This window comes from Sardina pilchardus, chromosome 10 (genome assembly GCF_963854185.1).
Source record: "Sardina pilchardus chromosome 10, fSarPil1.1, whole genome shotgun sequence".
Taxonomy (NCBI): domain Eukaryota; kingdom Metazoa; phylum Chordata; class Actinopteri; order Clupeiformes; family Clupeidae; genus Sardina; species Sardina pilchardus.
This window is the reverse complement of record NC_085003.1, coordinates 26840835-26866371: the sequence shown is the minus strand read 5'-3', so window position 1 is coordinate 26866371 and position 25537 is coordinate 26840835. Positions and strand designations below refer to the sequence as shown.

Below are 25537 nucleotides of genomic sequence, written 5' to 3'. Positions count from 1 at the left end.
AGTACATAGCAATGAAAATCTTACTCAACAGGAAAAGAGAGCAAGAGCAGAAACAGTAGGAGAGTATCAACAGGACTGTGAGAATGAAGAGGTGATAGGAGGTGTGATGGATGAGATGTTAACAATAGCTGAATTAAATAATGCACTAAGGAAATTGGGTAAATCATCTCCAGGGGGGGATGGCATTTGCTATTTAATGTTAGAGAATTTAACTGATAAAGGAAAGGAAGTGTTATTGTGTCTATATAATAAAGTCTGGATTGAGGGAATAATTCCAAGAGCATGGAAGGAATCTATAATTATCCCCATTAAAAAACCTGGGAAAGATCCTCAGATCCCTAGCAATTATAGGCCAATAGCACTCACATCTCAAATGGGGAAGACAATGGAGAGAATAATAAACGACAGGCTGGTATATACAGTTGAGACTAATGGGTTGTTACAAAATTATCAAAGTGGTTTTAGAAGGGGCAGAAGCACCATGGATCCTTTAGTCTATCTAGAGGATATCATAAGGCGAGCTCAAGTTAATAAGGAGTCAGTTGTGGCTGTCTTCTTTGACATTGAGAAAGCGTATGACATGATGTGGAAGGAAGGCCTGTTGATTAAGTTAAATCATATGGGAATCAAGGGAAGAGTCTTTACATGGGTTAAGGAGTTCTTGTCAAATAGAACAATAATGGTGAAGATAAATGGGGTAACAAGTGGAAAGTACCAAACTGAAAATGGAATCCCACAAGGGAGTATCATCAGTCCTTTATTGTTCTCCATAATGATAAATGGGATTTTTAAGGATGTGGAGAATCTTGTGGAGGTAGCATTATTTGCAGATGATGGTGCGTTATGGAAAAGAGGAAGGAATGTGGAATTTGTGGTGAGCAAGATACAACAAGCTGTGAATGCTGTGGGTAAATGGTCCATTAAATGGGGCTTTAGGATATCAATAGATAAAACTAAAATAATGTTCTTTTCAAGAAAGAAAATATCTAAGGATCTAAGAGTGGAATTAGTTGGTAAAGAACTGGAAAGAGTTGAATCTTTTAAATATCTGGGTATATGGCTTGACCAAAGGTTAACATGGGCACTGCATATACAAAAGGTCATTGATAAATGCAAGAGAGTGTTAAATGCAATGAGATGTCTGTGTGGGGTGGATTGGGGAGCAAACAGACCTGCTCTAAGAACTATTTATACAGGGTTGATCAGATCGGTACTAGATTATGGAAGCATAGTATATGGATCTGCAGCCAAAACTTTACTGGGTAAATTGGATGTAATCCAAAATCAGGCACTAAGGATATGTTGTGGGGCTGTCAAAACCACACCAGTGTCAGCTATCCAGGTGGAAATGGGAGAAATGCCTCTTCACCTCAGAAGAGATCAGTTAGCTGTTGTATATTGGGCAAACCTGAGGGGTCATAGTGATGACCACATGAGTCATTCAGTTTTGAAGCAATGTCAAGAGCGTGGTAATGGTCAAGTCAGGAGTTTTGGGTGGGGGATCAGTAATAAAGTCTCTGAGATGGGGTTTAATGAGATTGAAGTAAGTCCCACTGTACCTTTCCCAGCTGAGCCTCCATGGGTTTTTAAAGAAGTGTCCACTGACTTGGGGTTGCTAGAAGAGAAGCAAGAAAATGACTTGGACAAATATAGGGTGCATAGCTATTTAATGGAGAGGTACAGAGAGTGTGTTGTTTTGTATACAGATGCATCTAAACAATCTGACAGAAGAATGGGGGTTGCCTATGTCATCCCAAGTTTAAAAAGAGAATCTGGGAGAAGGATTAGTGATGATTTAGCAGTTTTCACAGCAGAGTTGATTGCTGTGTTGTTAGCTCTGGTATGGGTGGAAGTCAATAGGCCAAGGAAGGCAGTAATTGCTTCAGACTCCAGTTCAGCCTTAATGAGTGTAAAAAATTGCCAATCAAATTCAAGGCAGGACATTGTACTAGATATAGTACAACTGGTTAACAAGCTGCTGAAATCAGGGACAGAGGTGACACTGGTATGGGTACCAGCTCATATAGGAGTTGCAGGCAATGAATCAGCAGATAAATGTGCAAAGAAGGCTGCTAGAAAATCCATAATTGATATAGAGGTGGAGTATAGCAAAGCAGACCTTAAAAGTATGGTTAAAAACAAAATGAAAGAAAAATGGCAAGCGTTATGGGACAGTGGGAAGACTGGAAGACAATTTTATAACATCCAGAGCAATGTGGGAAAGAGCAGAGACACGAACAGGAGCAAGCAGGAGGAGGATGTGTTCTCAAGAATGAGGTATGGGCACACAAGATTAAATAGTTCTTTGTTTTTAATGAAAAAGCATGCTGATGGCAAGTGTGAAGTCTGTGGGAGTCCAGAGTCCATAGAGCATGTGTTTCTTCATTGTCCTAAATATCAGGAAGAGAGACAAAGACTAAATTCACAAATGCAAGAAAACCAGCTGAGTCTAGACATGAAGAGCATATTGCAAGGAAGCTCAGGTGAAATATGTTTTAATTATGTACTTGGCTTCCTGAGGAACACAGGATTGCTCCATAGAATTTAATTTAGTTATGTATTATTATTATTATTATTATTATTTATCATCACCATAATTATGGTGACATTTTGATTTTGTTTTGATTATTTATTGATTTATTTTGTTTATCTACTTGTTTGGGGGTTTTGTTTATCTTGGTTTATTGGTTTGTTTTGGTTTATTTGTTTGTTTAAAAGAAAGAGTAGACTCAAGTACCACACCCCAGTCCAGTTGGTGGCGGTAATGCACCATTAACGTTAGTTGCCAACCGCCATAAAAACCGAAAGAAGAAGAAGAAGAAGAACTCAATCTCCCATAGAGCAGCCAAGAGACGAAAGAGAGGAGAGAGAGAGAGAGAGAGATACAGTATACACACACAACTATCCTTATTGGGTCGACATACTGTACAAGACGTGATGGAGTGGGAAAGAGATGGGCTGTAAGACTCGCTTACTCGCTAAAAGTTTTTTTTTTTTGTTTCAGACTTGTCCTCTTCAAGTCAGATCAAGGGGTTTGAGTTTCTTTGCCAAACAAACTGAGTGCCCTACGGGAACACAGCAGGGATTATCACAAGAGCCAGTGAAGTGACAGAGTATTGTGCTAGTGCTTGAGTTGTCTGGAGTGGAGTGAAGCCCTGGTTTGAGAAAGAGACAAAGAGAGAGAGAGAGAGAGAGAGAGAGAGAGAGAGAGAGAGAGGGAGAGGAAGAAAGAGACAGAGAGAGATTAGAGAGAGAACGAGAAAATGAGAGAGACAGAGATATAGCAGACAGAGAGATGACGGGCAGGAGGTTAGAGTGCACCCCAGAGTGTTATTTACCTCAGGAGACCTGGTGTGAGGCGAGGAGAGAATAGAGAGGTAGAGGAAGAGCAGGAGGAGTAGAGGAAGAGGAGGAGGAGGAGGTCAGTGGAAACCAGCGGAGGAGGAGTAAAGTGGGTGAGAAGGAGCAGGGGTCAGGCTATCACGAAACCAAAACACAGAGAGGAGCCGAGAGGAGACTCTGAGGCGCTACGGGAGGGAAGCTAACGCTGGCCAACAGAGATGCGATCTGCATACGTACATTACAGGAGTAACGAGCACGGCTGGCTGTGATATGAGCGAGACCCAGCCGCTGGCCTCCTGCTCGGCGGGGTGCTGAAGCAGCAGGCCAGGCTGCTTGAGCAGAGGCAGGAAGCAGGTCACAGGTGCACCGTGAAGTCCGGCAGAGTGGAAGTCAGGTTGGTCCAGTGTCCACGGCCAGTCCAGGTGGATGCTCAGATCACAGGGGGATCGCCACGGGGTCTGGTCTGCTGTCTCTAGCAGAGGGCAGGGAGGGCAGAGGGCAGAGCAGGGCAGTGTGTCTGGCTGGCATGGCTCTTTGATTGCATTCCACAGCTCATCCCTCTAGCAGAGATAGTACCGGAGAGAAGAGAACCGCTTCTCCAGCAGGCTGCTGTGAGCTGATGATTCAGGAGTCGCTGGGGATGCTGATCCGGTGTGGATCTACTACACATCCGTTCCGGGCTGGATGGGACTGGCTCCACAGGCAGCTGGCACTGCATGGGTCTGTGAGAATAGCACTGGTGATAGATTAGCTGCTCTGTGTCTGTCTGTTCATTTCTATTCTTATTGTTGGTGCAGCTGGAGCTGCAGCACCAAACCACATTCAGGCCCATAGCCGTGACCATAACCATAACCATAACCATTTACCCACAGGTTCCATTCCGCTCTGCAATCCTTTCCGAGTCCCACTTCCCCATCTCTCTTTTTTTCCCCATTTGCCTTCTGTCACCCTCAACTGCCCTGTCCAGGCAAAAGCCCCAAAATGGCCTCTCTGTCTCTGCCTCAGATACCTAGGGTGCTACTTGTCATTAGGTACAAGTGTCTAGTGCCCTATGAAGACCTTTCCACTCAGTCTCTCCCCTGCCAAGCTGATGCCGATTCTTTGAAAGCAGGACTTGGATTCCACACCCCTCCTCTTCTGGACTTAATCCTTATTTACTTTAGGAATCCTCACTCGGATTTAAATTAGGCTGTTGTGTACTCATTGTATTGCTTCTCCCTGAGCCAGGGTTGTTATAGTAACAAAAAGATGAAGACAAATCGATAGACATGGAGTGATATTTTCAATGAGCAAATTCTCCTTTTCCCTAATCAAGCTGCAGCTTCAGTTTTTATTATGAGTGAGCTGCCATCATGTGGTGAAATGGGGAATTGCGTTGAGCTCTCATTATGCCAACGCTTGATGTAGGCCTATATACAGGTCACTTGTGCACTGCTGTGAAATGCATTCTAAATACAGGATTTTTAACTCTCAGGGGTTCCTTAAATCAAGCTTCTGGAAAGCATAGGCTACTTTACAGAAGTAGGATAGGATTATTTATGTGTTTACTCCTGAGGAAATGTGGAAAAATCGAATCAAGGGACAAGACAAATGTAGGATTACATTATGTTCAACTTGATTACTGTAAACATAACTTTATTATATAATGGCAGCAAGTGCCTGAATATGCAGAAAACAATGACAGTGACAGTGCAAACTCTCCGTGGCCCTCAGTTCCCCCAGCACAGAACAACAGAAATGGCTTTAAACAGGATTCAGTTTGGCGTATCTGTTTCAGTCCAGTCTTGATCAGGAAATGTGCGCTTTGGATCAGGAAACGTGTCCTCTGGAATACTTTTATGAAGTGAAACTTATAACTGTCTTCACTGGTATCATGGTGACGCAGTTTGTGGCCACCTTAAGTTGCACAGAAAAAAAACTTTCTTGAGCTCTTAGGTTGTATTTCTCTGTAGATGGAGCAGCACACTGTGATAATGTGGGGGACTGTGGGGAAAGTGGGAAATGACATCAAGCAAACTTCTAATATGCATTTCCTGAGAACACAGAATTGTTCCGATGCAGGCTAGGCCAGGACCATATATAGAGATATCTCTAAGGCTCTAGTCTGGGCTAGTCTCTTAAGCCACACTGTCACAATTGTCCAAGCAGACTACTTTCTGAGGTAGGCCTACTGATTTTTATAAACAGCTCATTTTGGTGGTATGAATTTTGATGGTATATGATAATTTAAAGTCAAGTCTACTTTATTTATAGTGCATTTCATACAAAGAGGTCATTCAATGTGCTTTACACAAACGCAAGCAAACAGGAAAAGGGGAATAGTCATAGAATAGTTTAAAATTTTGATTAAAAGATTACAAAAAAGAAGAAAACGAAACACAAAGACATAGTACATAAAAGCATCAAAGAGTAATAGTGTAAAAGTGTTTAAAAAGTAATCATTAAAACACATTAAAGACAAACACCACAGAATGATTATAGTCAAGCAGCCAGTGAACAGCAGCACTCTTGAAGTAGTGCCAATGTGCACAGACTGCACACATACTGTATATTCCATTTCAGGGCCAAAATGCCAAACCACAGGACAGAAGTTCACTACGTTGGCAGGTTCGTCCGGGATGGAACATATTGCAAAACCAGCCAAGTCGTCTCAGCAGAACATCATTAACAATCGATTGCAATTTATTTATTCTTATTTACATATTGCTAAAAGAGGCAGTTGACATATTTGCAAGCTTTTATCAGCTGTTTATTTTGCATATGTCTTCACTAGGTTTAGACAAGATTACCTCTGGTAAGATGATCTCTGGTTTATGGCCTTGCCAAATACTTAAAATAAAGTTAGGCCTATAAAATTACAATATTTAAAACAAGAACACACTATGATCATGATAATCACTGACAGCCTTCTGAAGCAAGTTATCCATCTTGTGTATGTCAAAGAAGACAATATCAAGCCTCTTTCTCCCATTTGTATTGTAATCAACACAGATTTAGCTGATCAGTTCATTCACAGTTCTAACTGATTGTAAAATCTCACTGAACATCACCAATGGAACATTACTTAACTTAAGTTAAATCAAATGTTATCTGACAGTATAATCCACAGTTTTAAGTTTCAACTTGATTTAATTCACTACGGTCATAATTGCATCTTCAACAATGGGACATGCCATGGAATCAATACATGATTACCTTAGTAATGTGACTATGAATGCTTAAAGATCCAGTTCAAAGGGAAACCGGGAATAGCCACACTTGTAAGCAGATTAAGAGCCTCTGTGCTTTCCAGACCTACAATGACCTGACCTGATCAAGGCCAGTTTTATTCAAGAATATAAATAAAAGGTTATATGTTCATAATTTCAATTTTTTTCTGAATTTTTGTTGAAGAAATAGTGTGCTGCTTTCCAGAAACCCTCTGGCTGACACAACGTGAACCTAGACCAAATACCAGCGCACTGGTAGCAATGGCTGTGCATAGAGGAGCTAGGATACAGGGAGTCATCCCTATGTTCCCCAGGTCGTTCCCCGGTCGCAATACATACCGGGGAACATAGGACCCTTTTTAAAATTGACCAAAAAAAGGGTTCTATGTTCCCCGGTCCCATACAAAGTGGGGAACATAGGACACAGGGAACATAGGACCTGGGGAGGTACGCTCCCAGGATACAGATACACTCTTACACAAGTAAACATCTCTTGGTACTGTACTGTTGCTGTTTTTGTTTCGTTCATCATTCGGGATAAGTGGTTGGGAAAACTTGAACGAAAGAGGGAGCACTGAAGTAGCCTATAGGTGTTTCTCCCAAAAGTCAGGACAGGAGGATATGATGCCTTTATTTCCCTCTGGGTTTCAGTCAAGGTAGATGGGCAAGCTTCCACATGACCTTTGGTTGACTCCCATCACATAATTGCTGGTGTAATTGTCTGGACAATGTTGCCTGTGGCCAAAACAATAGCCCTGCTTGCAGTGCAGAAACTTGGAGAGAGGTTAGCAATTATTTCTCCTGCTTTGATCGCAAATGGCCCGCCTGGAGACAGACAGGCTCTTGGATCCCACACTGACTGGTGTATAGGCTAAGACTGATGAGTTTCAATCAGTTGCAGAAATTTGGGTGGAATAGAGCCTAAAGTAGCCCATCTATTGAGCTAAATAATATCACTGTCTCTGCCATTCGGATTCGTAAAATATTGGATGCATCAGACATGACAGGCTACCAGCTGGACATGAGTAGGCCTAGGCCTACCCTATCAATCATTAAGTAAGTCATTAATCATTAATCATATGTCATTAATAGCCTACGCTTATTCATGCCACATTTCCAACACTAGGTGAATAAAAAGATTCAGCTTTCGAAATTATGCACAAATAGGCCTAGCCTATGTTGACATTTGTTGGAGTGTCCATTAGCACAAGCAATCTAATTAATTAATGGCTATTTGGTCAGATTTATCAGTAGGCCTAGGCCTACAAAGGGGAAGGCTTTTAATAGGCTACTCATTAGGAGGCTTTTTTTTTTTGTTTTTTTTTTTTACCATTTCCTCTTATTATAAAGGACATCGGTAGATAGATCTATGTGTAGATAGAGGACTAGACAGAAACTTATTCCTAGTGAAATACGTTTTAGTTGAAAGGGGAAAAAAATAGGGATACCCAATCCTTTGGCATAATGTACCCCCGTTATTTAACCCAAATATTTCCACGCCGGCAGAGGGCAATAACAAAATTTCGTATTGGCACAGAGTGAAAGAGGAGATGACGACGTGTTGTCCGAATAACGGGGAAGGGAAGAGCTCTGACAGTTTTGGAACTGAGAAGCCCCCGTCTGGAGGAGGGGACTGGGAACTCACCCGGCCCGTATTTCGAGTCGAACAATACAATGGAGGACCAGTTAATACAACTTAATAAATAGATAAGTATATTAGATTGCGGGAGAAATTCCTGATCCATTGAATGGTAGAACTCCATGGCTCTTGACTTACCAACCACCAGATTGAAAAAGTTTTCCTTGTTAACGGTAGCAGACTAGCAAGCTAATTGTATTAGCACGCTAGCAGAGCCGAAGCAATCAAGCCTTGGAAAGGAAGGAAAGGGAAATAAGGACTGCGCACTCTATCACCAAAAACAGATCTCTACCAGGGAAGTTTACAACAAAATTGTCGGTGTGCAGGAACGCTTTCAAGGTCTCCGTTTAACTTAACTTAACTCTGTCAGAGGAATTATGTTACTGAAGAAAAGTCACTTGCATTGAAGTATATTTATTAACGTTACAGCTCTCTGCGGTTAACGTTACCTAACTAACTTCGACTGCTAGCGATAGGTTAGCCTACAGGAGTGTTGGCTGGCCAGCGAAGGAAAGGAAACGCAGATTAGGGGTAGTTTGTGGTGATTGACTTACACTTGAGCCAAATAGCTTAGCTCGAAGTAAAAGAGGGCCGTGACTGATATAAGCTCTCATGGCCTCAGATGTGGTAGAAAGTGAAGTGGACTCGAGGCTGAACACAGCTGGAGACATGGGTCTGAACAAAAGCAGCCCAGATCCAGACACACCCAGGACACTTGAGATGCTGGAAAACAATGCGACGACGAGTCCGTCGCATTCATCAGAAGGTGGAGAGAAGGAAGATGAGGAAAAGTCCGAAAAGTCCTCCACCAAAGACGTTGTTTTGTTGGAGAACGGGAATTGTGCTGCGCCACTCGACAGCCCGACCCCACCAGGATCTTCGCCACAGGAAGCGGAGACTCCAGACAATGGACAAAAACAGGAGGAATCGACTGTGGAGCGAACTTCCACTCCAGTTAACTTTACCCAGCACAACTCTTCACCTGATGATTTAAATGGAAGGTAAACCAGACTTATGCGAAGTTGCGATTAAGTATATTTATTGTTTCCCTGAACGTTCTGTTCTGAAGTGGCGAAAGTTGGTTGGTTAATTTATCCAAAACATGAACTTGTCTCAGCATGAGGTTTCCCCCCCCTGGAATGACTCTTCATACTCTGATGAAAGCAATTACTAAACTGCATTTAACAAACTGAGTATGACATGTCATCTCATGCACCATAAAGCATCAGAAATGCCTGGACCACTACATCTTTAATATTTTGCTTGAGTTAGTCTGGAGGAGTCGTGCAGTCTTGGAGTCAGCTTCTAGTTTTAAAACAACAGGTCCCTTTACATGCACTGAGGTAGTTCACCGATTCACAGGCTTCCACCGCACTGTCAAAACTCTGTTAGACATTTAATTTGGCACACAGCAGAGTCTGCAGAACTATAGTGTCACTAGTGTTTTAGAGTTGGTTAAGTGAGTGGGTGAAAGATGTTGTTTTTGGTCACGTTGAACTGTCTAACTTCCTCTTTAGTGTGAAAAGTAGTGCAGCTGGAAGCTTGGCACCTCTCAGAAACCCCCTGTTAAAACCGCACAGCAGTGAAACAGACACTGCTTGGATTCGTGTCCGGACATCGGCACAGGTTACGAGCAGAGACTTGTAGCTTCTGAAATCCGTAGACTGTGCTTTGGAGCTTGACTTTGTGAGCTATAGCCAACCCCCGATGCCCAGGGGCAGTTGTGATTACATCAGGGGTAATAGTTTAGTTAGTGCCCATGGCTCTGACACATTGAAAGGAGTGTGTCTAACGTGTCATGACTAGCATGAGAAAGAGCTCTGGCCGTCCCCAGCACTGTGCCCCAGTGTCCTGCTTCTCTTTGCCTGTCTGTCTCTGTGTGTATCATGGGGTAGGTTGTCAGTTGTCTCTTTGAAATGACCAAACAGCTGCCTCTGTAGAAGAAAAGCTCCTTTGGGTGGTTTAGGAGAGGATCCCCTAACCGCTTGCCAGCCAGGTGTGCATTTTTGCTGTGCTTTAAGCGTCAAGCAATGTATCTGTAAACTGGTGTGTCTTGTGCACACAAGTGTAAGAAAAAGAAACTACTCTCGCTTTCTTCTTTCAATCTGTCTTTACCTGCTCATGTGCCCTTTACTCCTATTATGTTCCTGTGTTTCTGTCTTGGTTTTTGCTCTCCCTCCAGTCCCATTCAACATTATGCTCTAAATAAACACCTCTTTTTAATAGGTAAGGCTATGTTAAATGTGCAAGGTTTTTTCAACCAGTGTACACTTGTGCACTGAACACTGGCTGGGCTTGTTAACCCAATGAGCATGATATTCCTTAGCACAGGAGATTTGTGTGATTCCCTCCCTGTCAGTCATGTGTCTGAGAGTAGTGTTATTGTTGTTGTTTGAAAGACCGCTGCAGCTCAGCTGATGTATATAATGGCATTTGTTGGTGAAAGGAATGCAGTACAGTTTTCTGTGTCTGGGTGTGCAAGTATATTAGCATTGGAGATTAGGCCATCAAAGAGGCCCTGTATAGTATTGAGATTCCAGAGACATACTGAGCATAGCCCAGTAGCTTTCAGCAACCCAGTAGAGTTATGATTTGCGAACTAAGCCTCATTGTGGTCCTATCATCTGAGGTGCTTAGTGGCAGTAGTCGCCAGGTCGTCTGACCGAGCCCATGACCAGCCTCGTAGACCCCATTCCAGCTATGAGTGAGTCTATAGATAGACAAGATGGCGGTGGTAGCGTAGTGTTTAAGGTGCTGGCTGGGCTAGCGTGCAGTAGCCTGAAAAGTTAAGGGTTCAATTCCCAGCTTCCACCGTTGTGCCCTTGAGCAAGGCACTTAACCACCGAGTTGCTCCAGGTACAGTGACCCTTTGGTTGTCGCTTTGGTTAAAAAGCGTCTGCCTTATGCATGTATCTGTCACAAGACAGAACAGATTGAGGTCCTATCCTCAGCTTGTTTCTTCCTGAACTTCTCCAGACATATATTTTCAGCTGTATGATGGTGTCCAGTACTTAGATGTGACTACACGTCTACATGTCATGTCGTTTATACTGTACTTTATTGCTTAGCCATATGTACCCTACTATATAGCTTAACCCACACTCTACTTTATGGATTAACAATGCCCCTCATAGCACATAATGGCCAACATATTATTATTATTGCTATTATTATTATTGTGAGTGCACAATATTATATATATTGATAGTGTTGAACATTTCTAGCAGTGCACCTGGTAACGTGGTTATGATGTTGACCACTAGTTCGATATGTGTAAATGAACTTTCTGTTCTCCGTGGTTGTTGGCAGTCTGGAGCGCCAGGAGTCTGTCGCCACCACCGAAGCCCGGCTCAGGATGGAGGGGGTGGAGCTTAAGGAAGAATGGCAGGATGAGGACTTTCCTAGGTGAGAAGCCACACCCACCCAGAGTACATAATGGAAAAAGTGATGTGTGAGCTGAGTCTTGGACTCACAATCACTGTGGTCCTTTTCAGTGCATTTTAATAGAGTTGCAGGGCACTTAAAGATGAACAAAGTGAAATATCAAACCACCAGTTATTTGTTGTTTGAACGAAACACTGAATGTTAGTATGCATCACAAACATATTAGGACATTTTCCTGTACATGGATAGAATTTCGTGCTGAAACGACTAAAAAGACTAAAAGCTCCTTTCGATAAAGATTTTTATTGAAGTTTGCTTTTAGTCTAGGATGAGGCTTAATTCACGTGTTGGCAATTGTGCCCATTACATTAAGTTATTTTGTCATAATATCCTACCTCTGTAATTTGTCAGTGGAAATAAACAGAGGTCTTTCACTTAACCTTAACCTCTCTGAAAAGCATCTTCTTATTGAAGAAATTAGACACACACACACACACACACACACACTTTCCTGTCCACCTTTACTGTCTGGGTCTGTAATGAATTATTGTGTGTTGCCAGGCCTCTCCCAGAGGAAGAGGAGGAGGAGGAAGAGGACATTGAGCTCAGTGACGATCTCTTCACTGGCACATCAGGGGAAGGAGAACCTGGTAAGAGTCACCCACCAACATAGACCCATTTAAAGACAATTGTGTAGCAGGTTTATACATTGATTTGGCAGAATGTCATCAGCTGTGAGATTAATGCGCAGGGGTAGGCTATACACGAGTATATGTACACCTGTGAGGTTTAACCTTGACTGAGCAGTACTCAAACTGCTTTGTTGATGCTGTTGTAGCGACAAAACCCTACAGTGGCAAGAAGACCAAGAAGAAGCTCCTGGCCCCAGACATCAGCCTGAATCTAGACCGGAGCGAGGGCTCGGTTCTCTCTGACGAGCTGGACGACAGCACCGAACTGGACCTAGATGACCTGGACACGCCCTCTGACAACAGCAACGAGTTTGAGTGGGAGGGTAAGAGAGGATCGGCCTGATGTTATGTGTATACACGTTGCCTGTACATCCTGCAAAATTGTGGACTTGAATTCTGCTAGTGCGTGTGGTGCTGTGTTTTATTTCTTGCAGGTCCTAAGATGGCTCTCTGCAGCCCATCCATGACCTTCCCCTCTGTACACCCACAGTACAGACCTTCACTGTTGTTATGGAATACATTTCCTGTGATTTTAATGAGGTGATAGACAGCCAGACAGACAGACAGACAGCCAGGCACATTATTTATCCTGAGGGCAATGTAAGCATCCAGTAGCCCACAGACAGAACAAGATAAAAGCTCACGCCACTGTGGGGTATACTACGAATCTCGCTGAACATAACCAGGCTTTCCTTGGATAATCTGGATCGACAAATACGATAGTCGCAATCAGAGTTGAGTGGTATTACGAAACTCACTCACGGGTGAATTTGTCAAACTAGGCTTTCAGCTCAGATGAGCTGACTGACATCATCCACTTCCTCAGGGTGGGTTTATGAAAGTGCCTACATATCAGCCAGGCACTGCCTTGGTGCCTGTGAAAAAAAGAGAAAATTTCAGGGTATTATATTGTGCCATTTTCACTGTGGCATAATTCTGCCCATTGTGCCATCAGATCACGTAAATCAGATTTTTATTTTGGGTGAAGTCACTGAGCTTCAAATGAATGTTGCCTTTCACCTGACACCTTTCACCTGACACTTCGGGTGACCTCACTTTTGGAGTAGTTAAACAGTTGTGTGTGTGTGTTTTGTGTGTGTCTCCTCCTCCAATGCTTCCGTGTCTCTGTGGCCTGGAAGGCTTGTTTCCTCTCAGTGCTTGTGAACGGGCGCTGTGCCGCCGGCACCACGTCGTGGTAAGGTCTCTTGACAGTCTCTCTCTCTCTCTCTCTCCCTCCTCGCCATCTCCGTTCCCTTCGCCTTCGAGCACATCATCAACGACGTCTATGAAATCCCTCCACCGTTCTCCTTTTGAGATTTTAAATGTATTTTTCTTTGTTTATTTACTCCTGGGTATGGTTTGGCTCGGCTCTGCCACAACAAATCAAGTTGTGTGTTCTTTTATGGTTTATGATTTTGTTATGCTTTTCATCTTATGCTTTGTCATTGTTTCCTGTCAGGTTCATTTTGGAACGCTGATGGTTTTTGCATGTTTTCACATACCTCATTTTCAAATCCCTGCTATGTGATTAGTTGAGTGTGTGGTCCTAAAATTCAAAACAAGACTCAAATTGGTTTCTTCTGTGATTATTTATTCAGAATAGTTTTCTGCGTATCGAAGCAGGTTCTACTTTACAACGTGTTTTTCAACAGCCTCATTGGAATCATCAACCTGTACTTTTTCTTGCCCGTGATGGCCATCAGAAGTTATGGTTGTTGTGACTCTGTGGATAATTTGCTTTTGAAATCAGATATGGCTATTATGTGCTGATTTTCAATCAAATTGATATTGTTTTCTGTGCTTTTGGTGAAAAATGTTTGTCCTGCATGCCTATTGCGTCCTGCAATAACAATCAGTCTCCTGGTGGGAGAGTTGGAGTTAAATCATTTTTGGGAGATACATTTCGATACGTCTGTACAGTCTGAAGTGTGTGAGTTGTAATTCAATTTTATTTAGACTAATTTACCTTTATTATTGTCATTATACCTTGTACATTTTGTAAAGGTAATGAATTGCCATTGAGCTCGTTATATTAGCATAGATTCAGAATAATAGGAATGACTGACCTGATGACCTGACATGACGTTCAGTCAGTGAAAGTAGAACATAAGATGGTTCGACTGGGTTTATGAAGTGTGAACTGGCATTTCCTGATGGTTCCCATGCCATGCACTCATTCTTTGAACTGAAAAATAACTACTTCTGTCTCTTTCTTCCTTTCCCTCACTCCCTTTCCCTCTTTGGCTTTCTTGCTTTCTCTCTCTTTCTCTCTCTCCCTCCCTCTTGCTCTCTCTCTATCTCTCTCTCTTTCTCTCTTTCCTCTCTCTCTCCATCTCTCTCTCCTTTTCTCTCTCTCTTGCTCTCTTATCTCTCTCTTTCTCTCTTTCCTCTCTCTCTCTCTCTCTCTTTTTCTCTCTGTCTCTCTCTCTCTCTCTCTCTCTCCGGTCTCGGCAGACGACCTTCCGAAGCCGAAGAGCACGGATCTGCTGCGGAAGGGTGTGGAGTCGGTGCGCGAGTACTCTGCATCTGAGGAGCGGGAGGAGGGCCGTCGCTGGAGGGTCTTCCGCATCGGGGACCAGGAGCACCGCGTCGACATGAAGGCCATCGAGCCCTACAAGAGGGTCATCAGTCATGGAGGTATGCTGGATAGCAGTAATCGGAATACGGTCATTTCCCGTTTATTACCCGCATTGTACCACAGGAGAGAGTTTCATGCCAATAATAATAATATAAAAAAGCATGTATTAACCCTACCCATATATTAACTGCAGTCCCCAGTAGTGAATCAGATTAAGATCTTGCTTTAATTATAAAGAAAAATGAAGCAAAGAACTACATTCCCATGTATAGTCCGCCCCTGTGTATTGACCTCATAGCTCAAGAAATTTGGCAAAAATCAATGTACGGTATTAACCTCAGTCGATAGATGGACAATTCTGGATGGTTTCTAGTCAACTATCATTTGTGCTTAGTTGTTATTGAAAGCCACAGGATGCCGTGACTATATGCTGCTATAGAAATAGGGTTTTCAGTGAATATAGCAACACTGGGGCTATTACTATTTTCCACCTGTAGTCCCTGAGCAGGTTGATGGAATAGTACAAGTCACGTGATAAGATCTAGTCTTGACTTACCCATAGCAATATTCCCTTTACATCTGCAGGTGTGTCTCATTGGAGATGCATACTTTAATGCTCATCATTTCTTCTGGGCTTTGCAGTTGGAATGATATTTTAATGAACATGGCTCAAACCGCTCACAGCCATATGCCATTATCCCTCTCCTCTTCCTCCCACACGTACACCTCTCAACGTGGCTTCGTAGGACCTTCACTGTTGGCCCTAATGGTTCTCTAGAGTAGCTGTTTCAGGCAGACCACGTTATCCCCTGTGGCCATCTGTCTGCCTGACTCAACGCCTCTCTCTTAGGCGGAGATGATCACATTAGAAATAAGGAAGTGGTAGCGCTAAGGCTCAAGGCAACGCTCAGATCATAATGATATCAAGTAAGTTTCGTAAGTTGCACAAGCGGTCTACATTCTCTTACATTTAACGGACAATCGATGAGCCTCGCATTGCTTTGCGCCAAGTTATATGCTCAACTTGATTGACGCTAGCGCGGCTGCACTGCTGTTCCAACTGTTGCGCTACAGAACAATAGGAAAGCTGGCGCTTGCAGCTGGTGAGTGTAATCCCCACCTTAAAGGGAGACTTCACCGATTAGCATTAAGCTTTGTATCTTTAGAAAACCAGTCATGTTTTTTGAATGGTCGTGCATCATTCCCTCAGTTTGCCTTGAGATGGGAGAAATACGGATTTCAATGTTGGACTTCCTGCTTTCAATGATCATCATTTTACATCATTGAAAGCAGGAAGTCCTATTCATGAGTTTCATTGAGATCCGTATTTCTCCCATCTCAAGGCAAACTGAGGGAATGATGCACGACCATTCAAAAAACATGACTGGTTTTCTAAAGATACAAAGCTTAATGCTAATCGGTGAAGTGTCTCTTTAAACAGCAGTTGGCTCTGTTGTCTGGTCACGTCAAGAGGGATTGCACAGTGATCCTAACAGGGTGTGCCACTGACACAGACCTTACCGCCCTAATTTGTCTTGTCTGTCTGGTCAGTGACGGGAATGTCCGAGTCATGCGACAAGAGCAGGATGGCTGCTTATGCACGTTTGTCCTTCTGTTGCAGGTTACTACGGTGACGGGTTGAATGCCATCATTGTTTTTGCGGTGTGCTTCATGCCGGAGAGCAACCAGCCAAATTACAGATACATCATGGACAATCTCTTTAAGTAAGCCTGGCAAAGTTGACCTCACGTTATTTTCCTTACATGCATTCACCCCATACATCCATTTGACAAAACAAACCAAAGATAAGTAAGGGAGCTAACAACAAATAAGAATGTGCTTTGCATAGACAAATTGAATATTTAGGAATGAAACAGTTCCCATACGCTTCAGTGTTGTTCAATAGTCTCACAGGCTTTTTATACATGTATACAAGTTAAGACAACAAGCTAAAAGTCAAGTAAAGACAAGATTGGCTTTAGCTGTATCCGCCCTGTTAACTATGATTGTGTGACCTACTTGTGCAGGTATGTGATCGGTACTCTGGAGCTCCTGGTGGCTGAGAACTACATGATCGTGTACTTGAACGGTGCCACATCTCGCCGCAAGATGCCCAGTGTGGGGTGGCTCAGGAAGTGCTACCAGCAGATCGACAGGAGGTCAGTGTACCCCTTGGATGGTTTTTGGGGGGTGCGAGCAATATAGATATGAGTTAACAGAGACAATCTTCATCACTCATGCACCACTGCTTTCTGCTCTAACCTACTCACCTCCTTCCTCTGCTCTTCCTCTTCTCTCTCACTGTGCTGCACACCCTCCCCTCTTCTTTCTCACGCTCTTGCTCACACCTTCTCTCTTCTCTTCTCTCTCTTCATCTCTCTCTCTCTTTTCTACCACTCTCTTTTCTCTCACTCACTCAATCCCCCCCCCCCCTCTCTCTCTCTCTCTCTCTCATCTGTTGGACATTAAGCTGCTCTATGGGAGATTGAGTTCATTTCATTTAAAGTCTGAAATTATATTGCATAAATTCATGCCCGAAGGCTTCTTTTGGCTTGAGCATTAGTACAGAGGTTTGGCGTGTCTCAGCCTGTAGCTGAATGAATGTTAAGTGAAATATTAAGTCACGAATTCAGGATAAAGATTTGCCAGACAATTTGAGGATACAGGTGAGAGTCTTCTTCATGCAGGGATATATATATTTTAGTTTTGAGTGATTTAATAAGAACAGCTATTATGAATCATTGTTTTTCATCATTATTTAGCTAGAACGCGAGGTAGCTTGAATACTCATCACATGTTTGAGTAGTAATTTGTGCCTTTGTAGGAGCCTTCCTTTCATCACTAGACTCTTACAGCTTTGTAACGCTGTAGAACATAATCAGGAAAAAAGATTAGAATTATAGGTGGGGAATAGTTCATATTACTATTACTATTTCATAGTATTTCAGAGCATACATAGCTGTCTTCATGCTTAAGAGGCTTTGGGTCTGTGTGCGGTTGCAAGTTAGGAACGAGACCTGATATGAGGTTTGGAAGTGGATTACAGGAACTGTACTCAGAGGTCAGTTGTGAAAATCAGCTAAATTAGCGTGTAATTCTGTTCACTCAGTCAAATGAAATGTTATTAGCCTGTTTGGCCAGTTGAAAGGAAGTAGGCAGATAAGAGAGATTCAGTTAAAACTGCAGCCTGTTATTGTAATCCAATATAGTTTTTGTCAAATTCAGTAAATGGCACTTTTTGGTCCTTGGCCCATGGTACCTACCCGTTTTATGTGTGCAAAATTGTCATCCGTAAATTGATCTAAAGTGCATTTTACTCCGGATAATTCCTTTAAACAACTACCTAAGAACATTTGTGACCTTTTTTTAATAGAAGATCTCCATGGCTTCACTCTCCTTCCCATAGAAAGAAGCCAAGCTTGCCACTTGTCTATGTTCTCGGAGCCTGAAAGACAGAACTAACTCTCTTTATTTTCCTGTTTAAATGACAGGTTACGGAAGAACTTGAAGTCTTTGATAATCGTCCATCCTTCCTGGTTCATCCGCACCCTTCTTGCTCTCACCAAACCGTTCATAAGGTAAGTCATGATGTCCGTGCTGTTGGAGTTTTTCAATGTGGCTTCATACATGGATTATATTTTCGCTGTTGTCGCTTTTAACATTTTCATTTTACCGGTATACAAATTATTCAAAACTATACTGCATTGTTTGTTGGTTTATTTGTCTGTTTGCGTTATGTTGAACACAGTTCTCTCTCTGGTTTCACAGCTCAAAGTTTAGCCAAAAAATAAAGTATGTGTTCAGCCTGACGGACCTGGCAGAGCTCGTTCCCATGGAATATGTGTCCATACCCGAGTGCATTAAACAGTAAGCACCTCTCCGGTCACCAACACTCTCTCTGAGCCCTGCCACTTCTTCATGTTTCACAACAAGTCTGAGGGAAGCGTAAATGTTAGCCGTCAGACACGCAATTTGTGCTAATAGTTATCACTTAGGATGTTACTGTTTGGGACGTTTTCCACACCTGTTGAATTATATTTGATATTTTTTTCTTTCATTAATTCTTGTATCTGGTTGATTGCACCTCAGAGCTTGTAGCAAGGCCTTTTCAGTTGACCCTGTCAAAGCCCTTTTTGACGATGTGCTTATGTGTATGTTTGCTGATGGCTGTTGAACTGTCAACCAATCTCTTTTCCCTAACCTCGTCTTCCTGCCCTTCCTCGAAGGTTTGATGAAGAAAAAAATAGGAAAAGACGTAAAAGGTACTTGTCTGCACCTTCCAGGACCCCATAGGTTTTCTCTGCATTGCACGGAAACTAACACCTCAGTCATTGGTTGGCTTTGTGGACAGTTCTTTTTTTAAGAAAGGAAACCAATTCGCACCCTCTTAGTTAATCATCAGTTTCCAGAAGGCGTCACTGGTTGCCATCCTCTCACCACTGCCAGCAGGTGCTAAGCTGTACGCTGCAGTGATTACACCCCCCCCCCCCCCTCATTCACAGAGTGAGATTTTCCTTTAGTTTCGCTGACAAGCATGCTTTAAAAAAAGCTCTGATCTCAAATGAACATGCCACTCTTGAAGCCATAGTTACTCAATCAAGTGATGGCGACCCCAGAATTTACCTTGATGAGTCAGTGACCCCTCTTTTTAATATTGCTTGCCTGTGCGATTGACAAAAGCAGCTTTTTGACCAAATACATCCCGAGTCATCGAAGCTCCTTGCAGTCCAGAATATTCTTGACATTGCAGTCATGTCATTTTCTCTTAGATAAAGCGCAGTCTCTGAGTGCACTCGGGGTAAACAAAACTACATTGTATTTGTTCATTGAAAATGAATGAATAGAACTGAGCTAGATAGAATGGCAAAAGTTGATGACAGCTGGATTGAGTGAGTGTCCCCAGAAATTACAAGTTGACGCTGAAAAATAATAATAATTAAAAAAAAAAATAGACTAAATGACCGACTATTGGGTGTTATCTTTTTATTATTATTCACTTCAGTTGTCATGGATGAATGGGTTTGTTTTGGATGCATTTGTCCCAAACCGGAAGTGGCCGTGATGGCGATAAAAGTCTAGCCCTGTAGCTACAGCACAATTTAATAAACAATCATACACAGTAAAGTGTAGGATGATATCGGAGACACGAAGGTGAGGATCACGTCACAGCCTGTTAGAGGCTGACCACAGCACATTGGCCAACGCATCAGCTGCCTGTGAGTTTTGCTGAGGGTCTGTGAAGGCTCCAGTCCCAAAGCTGACCAATGTGTGGATCGTAGGGAGACTGAGTGGCCTGCCACAGCGTCACACAGAAACAATCCAGTCCTTCACGGTGGTTAATCCCCTAACCAAGCCCCACTCGCAGCCCCTCACCCCTACCATTATAGTCACCCCTGACCCCCTCCTGTTTCCCGACTAGACCGTACTGTAGCTACCCTCTAGTACAAAATAAGGTCAAGTGAATGATGGAATGAATGAATGAATAAGAAATAGACCCATTCCCTTGATAGTGGTAATTAGTTGTGATTGTGAGATGTTTGCTCTGAATGCTGCTGCGGTGTTGCAGGGTGACCCAGTTTCCTGATTAGCCTGCCGTCCCAGACTCCCAGTACAGTTGCAGTCCAGTCCAGCGCTGGTGGCCAGTTGCTGGATTGAGTGTTTGAACTGCTCCCCTGCCTGGCCGTGAACTGATGCTCCCGCTGCACTACCCCTCCTCTGCCTGCATGTGTCACTGTTGCACCTCCTCATCCTGTACTGTACTGGGGTGCGTTTCCCAAAACCACAGTTGCTAACCTGTTAGCAACTTAGTTGGTTGGCAATGGGAAATTGTATTGCAACGCAATAAAGTTGCCAACTTAGTTGGCGACGATGGTTTTGGGAAACGCGCCCCTGCATAGCACAGCACGGCACGGCACACACTTACCCAATCACGCACGTTGCAACCCTCTGTCTCTGTCACACACCTCTTCTAAACTCCTGAAATGTGGATCAAGAGGCAAATGCAGCACTTTAGTTAGTACACAGGGTGACTGGCCAAAGGTTTTGTTTGTTTATTTGTTTGTTTGTTTATTTGTATGTTGTGATATTGTAAGTTATATGTATTTGTTATAGATTTGGTGTGTGTGTCTGTGTGTGTGCGCGTGTGCGTGTTTGTCTATGGTTAAACTGTCTTTGGAAAATAGTCCAGTTCTATGTTGCATCTTGGAAGCAGATTGAAGTAGTCTGATAGTTCATAGTCTGATGTTTTAAAGAGGGGTATGAATGAAATGTCCTGGCAATCTATGATCTGATTGGCAGCACACTAATGAAGTGGGCTACCGTACTGTTTAGCCATGAAGAAACATATTCAGTTCATGTTGATACTTCATATTGAATTTTCTCAACAGTTTGCACACATACAGTACACGCACAATCACATTTACTGCACATTCTCTCATTACTGTGCATCTTTGTCGTGTTGAACCATATTTTGGCTTTCTTTCTAACTTGATCATGCTACTGTGTATGTATTCATAGACCAGACCTCACAGCAATACCTAAATTCTACTACCTCAACAGCTGCTTATATATTTGTTCTCATAAGCTTGCTAAAGCAAAATGTGCTCCCTTTGGTTTTAGTGAATTTGTGAGAACTCTCTTCTTGACCCTCGTGACCGTCTGAAATCCAGTTCTGTTTTTAATCTGTGTACTGTGCTAATACTCACTTGCTTCAATCTGATCATCCGTCTGGTCTGTTGTAATGGCGAAAAAAAATCCTTGCCATGGATGTGGTGGAATTTCAACGATGCCACACAAGATTTATAGGGTACTCTGGAAAATCAGCCAGACATATTGACCTTGGTATCAAACATGACATACCGTACCAGTGATGCTTTTGGGCATTTATAACCATCATTTCTTATCACTTGTGTTGGCCATTGTCCCTTAACAGTTGGGTTGGCTAGAGATGGGAACTGGGTTACTTTGGCTTTTTCTGTGTTCTGTTTGTGATGGTTAATGGGGGTTTTCTTCCGTGCAGGACTGACCAGGACATGCATGGCAAGGTGGAGATGGCCGCAGCAGCAGTGCCGGAGTGATGCAGGGTGTGTGCGTGTGTGTGTATTTGTGTGTTTTGTGTGTGTTTGCACGCAGAGCCCCTCGCGTAGAGCAGCAACAAAAAAAACAGGATAAAAGACAGAAGAATGTGCAGCCAGTGGCATCCAGGCTTGTTATCGTTTTGGTTCTGTGTTTTTGGTTGGTTCTCTTTTTCTGAAGACTCATCGAGATCGAATGGAGATCTTCTCTTGTTGCCGACTTCAGAGTTGTGCCTTTTAAGACGCCGCTGCCTGTTCTGTCTGTGGACATTTTCTGATCTGTGTGTTGTAGTAATGCCAAACACCCGGTCAATACTTTGAGATCTCAATTCCGTTGCAAGCAAGCCATTTTTATAACCTTTTTACATAATGTAGCCACACATAGACATTTCTGTAGCCTTTGTCATAGTTACTGATGTATGTGTAAGGCACTCCATTTCCACATAGATGATGCATGGTCCTCATTTCAGTTAAAATATATATTTATATTTCAAAAAAGTGATGAAAAAGGAGAGATTTAATATATTTTTATGGCTATTGATTTGAACAATATTTTTAGACTGCTCACCACTGGGCTTAGATCACACCTGTTGTTATTTACTGCTGAATAGAACAAGGAGGTGCATGGAAAAAAGAAGAAAAAAAAAGGTTTGTAGCGTGTCCTTTCTCCCTCACATGCTGCAGGTAAAAGGAAGTTAAGACAGAAAAACGTGATTAACCTGAACACGGAGCCTGTGGCCGAAATAAAGGACCGCTCGTTTTCTGACATGTGTTTTTTAAATTGGTTGCCAAATGTAAAATGCCAAATGTATGTGTTGTGTAAATGTGTTTTACTGTAATTTGACAGATGAATAAGAGCAAGTGATTGTAACTACATAAGGAATGGAATCTGTCAAGTCAAATACGGCCTGAAAAAAAAACACCATATGATATGATAAACTATTGGTCTGTGTTGCCCAATCATTTTGAATGTAAACTGCCTAAATGATGGAAATGATGTCTGATCTCACCTGCTGTCTTGGACCCAAGATGAGGTCAGTGTGCCTGCCACTGCGGTTCGCTACACATAATCATGGGGAACCGTCCCTCTCTTGACTGCATGTGCTGTGTGGTCAATTAAGTTAACAGAAAGCGAGAGTACAGCACTCCTAGTCATGTATAACTTTATTTATCTTTTTTCTTGCCTGTGACCAGACGTTTCGGGGTTCTCCCTTCTTCAGTGTCAGTCAATTAAGTTAAGCCAGATTTTTATTTTGTTTTGGGGTTTTTTTTTCTGAAGAGATTTTCAGCAATCTATAGCTAGGAGTTTGTGAATTCTATGTTCTTTTGAATGCAGTTGCTCTCAATTGCTTTGGTGCATTAGTTTAGTTTATTTGTTTATTTGACAGGGGCCATGTACAGAACAATTCCTATACCAGATTTAGCTATACAGCTAATTTACATCTGTGGTCCCTGGGCAGGAGGCAGTAAAACAATACATTTAAAAAAAACAATACACATAGACATATAACACTACACACCCTACTATTACATATTACACATTAGCATTACACAACAGTTGGTGCATTTCTCAAAACCGAGCAAACTGCAGCACATGGTGGAATACCTGCAAAAGTGCACACATTGCTTAGTTGATATCAAAAGCAAATATTTATGCCAATGAAACTGTTGATGCAACCAAAATGACAGTAGTCAAATTGCCTTGTCATGTTGTCAAGTATGACTGTTTACTCTGTAGGATAAGTATTTTCCAATGAAAAATCCACAAGGCAACGCTAGTTTCTGTGTGGCATAGCTGTTTCAAAGCTATGATGTGCTCAAGAAATAGGATACGGTGATATGGGAGACATTATATTAGAGATTTCAATTATGATCTGAAGAATACACGAAAGCGACTGAGAAAAACTGTAATGTCAAATTTAGTTGAATTGCATCCATAGGTGGCACTGCAACTGACATGCTTCATTATCTACTTGGACCCCTGGAGCGGGTCTGTGTGTGCGAGTGCACCTTTTCTGTTATTCACAAAAGAATCAGGAAGATATTCCATATGGTCCCAGGAGAACTAGGGGGTGTTCTCGGAGGTTTAAGTGAGCATTTTTTGAACAAAAAACACCAGGTGTTTTCAGTCTTCCCCCTCCCCTCCTCCTTTTGTCATCCTTATCATCCTGGATTCTTATCAGTTTGCTTTCCCTGGCAAATAGATCTATAGAAGATGCCATCAACCTGGCTGTTCATGAAACACAACACCTGGAATCAAAGAACACTCGTGCAAAATAGTGCATCTTGTTCACTTACTTGCTCGGCCCAGTTGATCCTCTCAAGGCATGGCCAGCTTCATGTCACTGGATACTGGACTTTCTGAGGAACAGAATTCAATCAGTCAAGGTTAACAATGATACAGTGATGACGTCTGATTCTCAATACGGGTGCTACAGGCAGTGTGTTATCGCCTCTGTTTTTCTTGATCTATGACTTGATATCTCACCACTACTCAGTCAAAAGTGAAATGTGCAGATGACGCCACCATCATCGCTCATGAGTGACAATGATTAGTCTAAATAGCCTACAACACGAGGTGAACTGGATTGTAGACTGGTGCAACAAGATTAAGATTAATACAATTTTAGGCCAAACACCAATACCCCAGTTCATATATGTCATTAGGTTGAAAAACAGTTTAGTCACGCGTTTGCGCACCCCGGAGAGCTCCTAATAAAGTTCCTTTTATTTGTTTAGCTAGTAGGCCTTATGTTTTAAGCCCTAGTCTGAGTAGGGTGACCACCTCCAGTCAGACAAAATGTGGGACAAGTAGCATGGTAAAGAGGGACAATGTGGGACAGACGTAATAACTTTAAACTTAAGATATATTGCCAGATCTAATTTACTAAGCAACATTTTTTGTAATCTACCGACATAAGATTAAGACACTACCTAGGCTAAAAGACAAAACATTAATTTCGCAACATCTCATCTTTATTGGGACTATCAAAATTGTCAGCTGTCCAATGGACCAGGCATTATGCAGCTGAAAGAATGCACTCAGTGAATCAAATTCTTAAAACACACAAAGAGGCTTGCATAGAAAGTTGAACTATTTCAGTGCAAATAGGTAAACCAGAATCTTTTATGATTTGCATGTTTCTTTGATGTGTTTTTTTTTTATCTGCCAAGGAGGTTATTTTCATCGGGGCTTGTTTGTCTGTTTGTTTGTCTGTCTGTTGGTTCGCAAGATAACTCAAAAAGTTAAGGATGGGATTTTCAGGAAATGTCTGAAATAATGACCCACGGAAAACGATTAAATGGGAGTTATCCAGGAGGCGGTTGTGTTTTCGCTTGGCCTAGGTCTGCGCTCTCGGAGTGTTTTTTTAGTTTTGTAGGACTCACTTGCACCATGTCGCTTCACATCGTATTCTTCACCATGCCCCAGAGAAAAACGCAAATGCAAAATGCCCTCTCTGCTTCGCCGTCTATAGGTCTTTGCCAAGAGTAGGCTATATGTTGCGGTCCATTCGCTGAAAGTGATCTTCTCTTTCTTGTGGCCACACTGGCCATGGCTGCTTAACCTGACCGAGGAGCGCGCTCTCCAATTTGAGATCTTTGACAACGTTGCGGAGGCG

At 42.5% G+C, this 25537-nt stretch overlaps 1 protein-coding gene across 2 annotated transcripts; it reads left to right on the top strand.

Annotated features, from left to right (window-relative positions):
• Positions 1-8124: 8124 nt before the first annotated feature.
• bnip2 (BCL2 interacting protein 2) lies at positions 8125-22849 on the top strand. Of its 2 annotated transcripts, XM_062547374.1 has the most exons (11): positions 8125-9191; positions 11500-11595; positions 12136-12224; positions 12413-12589; positions 14721-14903; positions 16466-16568; positions 16872-17003; positions 18336-18422; positions 18613-18711; positions 19071-19106; positions 21863-22849. In XM_062547374.1, exons 1-11 carry the CDS (start codon positions 8803-8805, stop codon positions 21918-21920), a joined length of 1449 nt encoding a protein of 482 aa, XP_062403358.1. In that variant the 5' UTR covers positions 8125-8802; the 3' UTR covers positions 21921-22849. The 2 variants fall into 2 exon arrangements, with proteins under 2 accessions (XP_062403358.1, XP_062403359.1); XM_062547375.1 differs by lacking the exon at positions 19071-19106 and having other exon boundaries at positions 8126-9191.
• The last annotated feature ends 2688 nt before the right edge of the window (positions 22850-25537 follow it).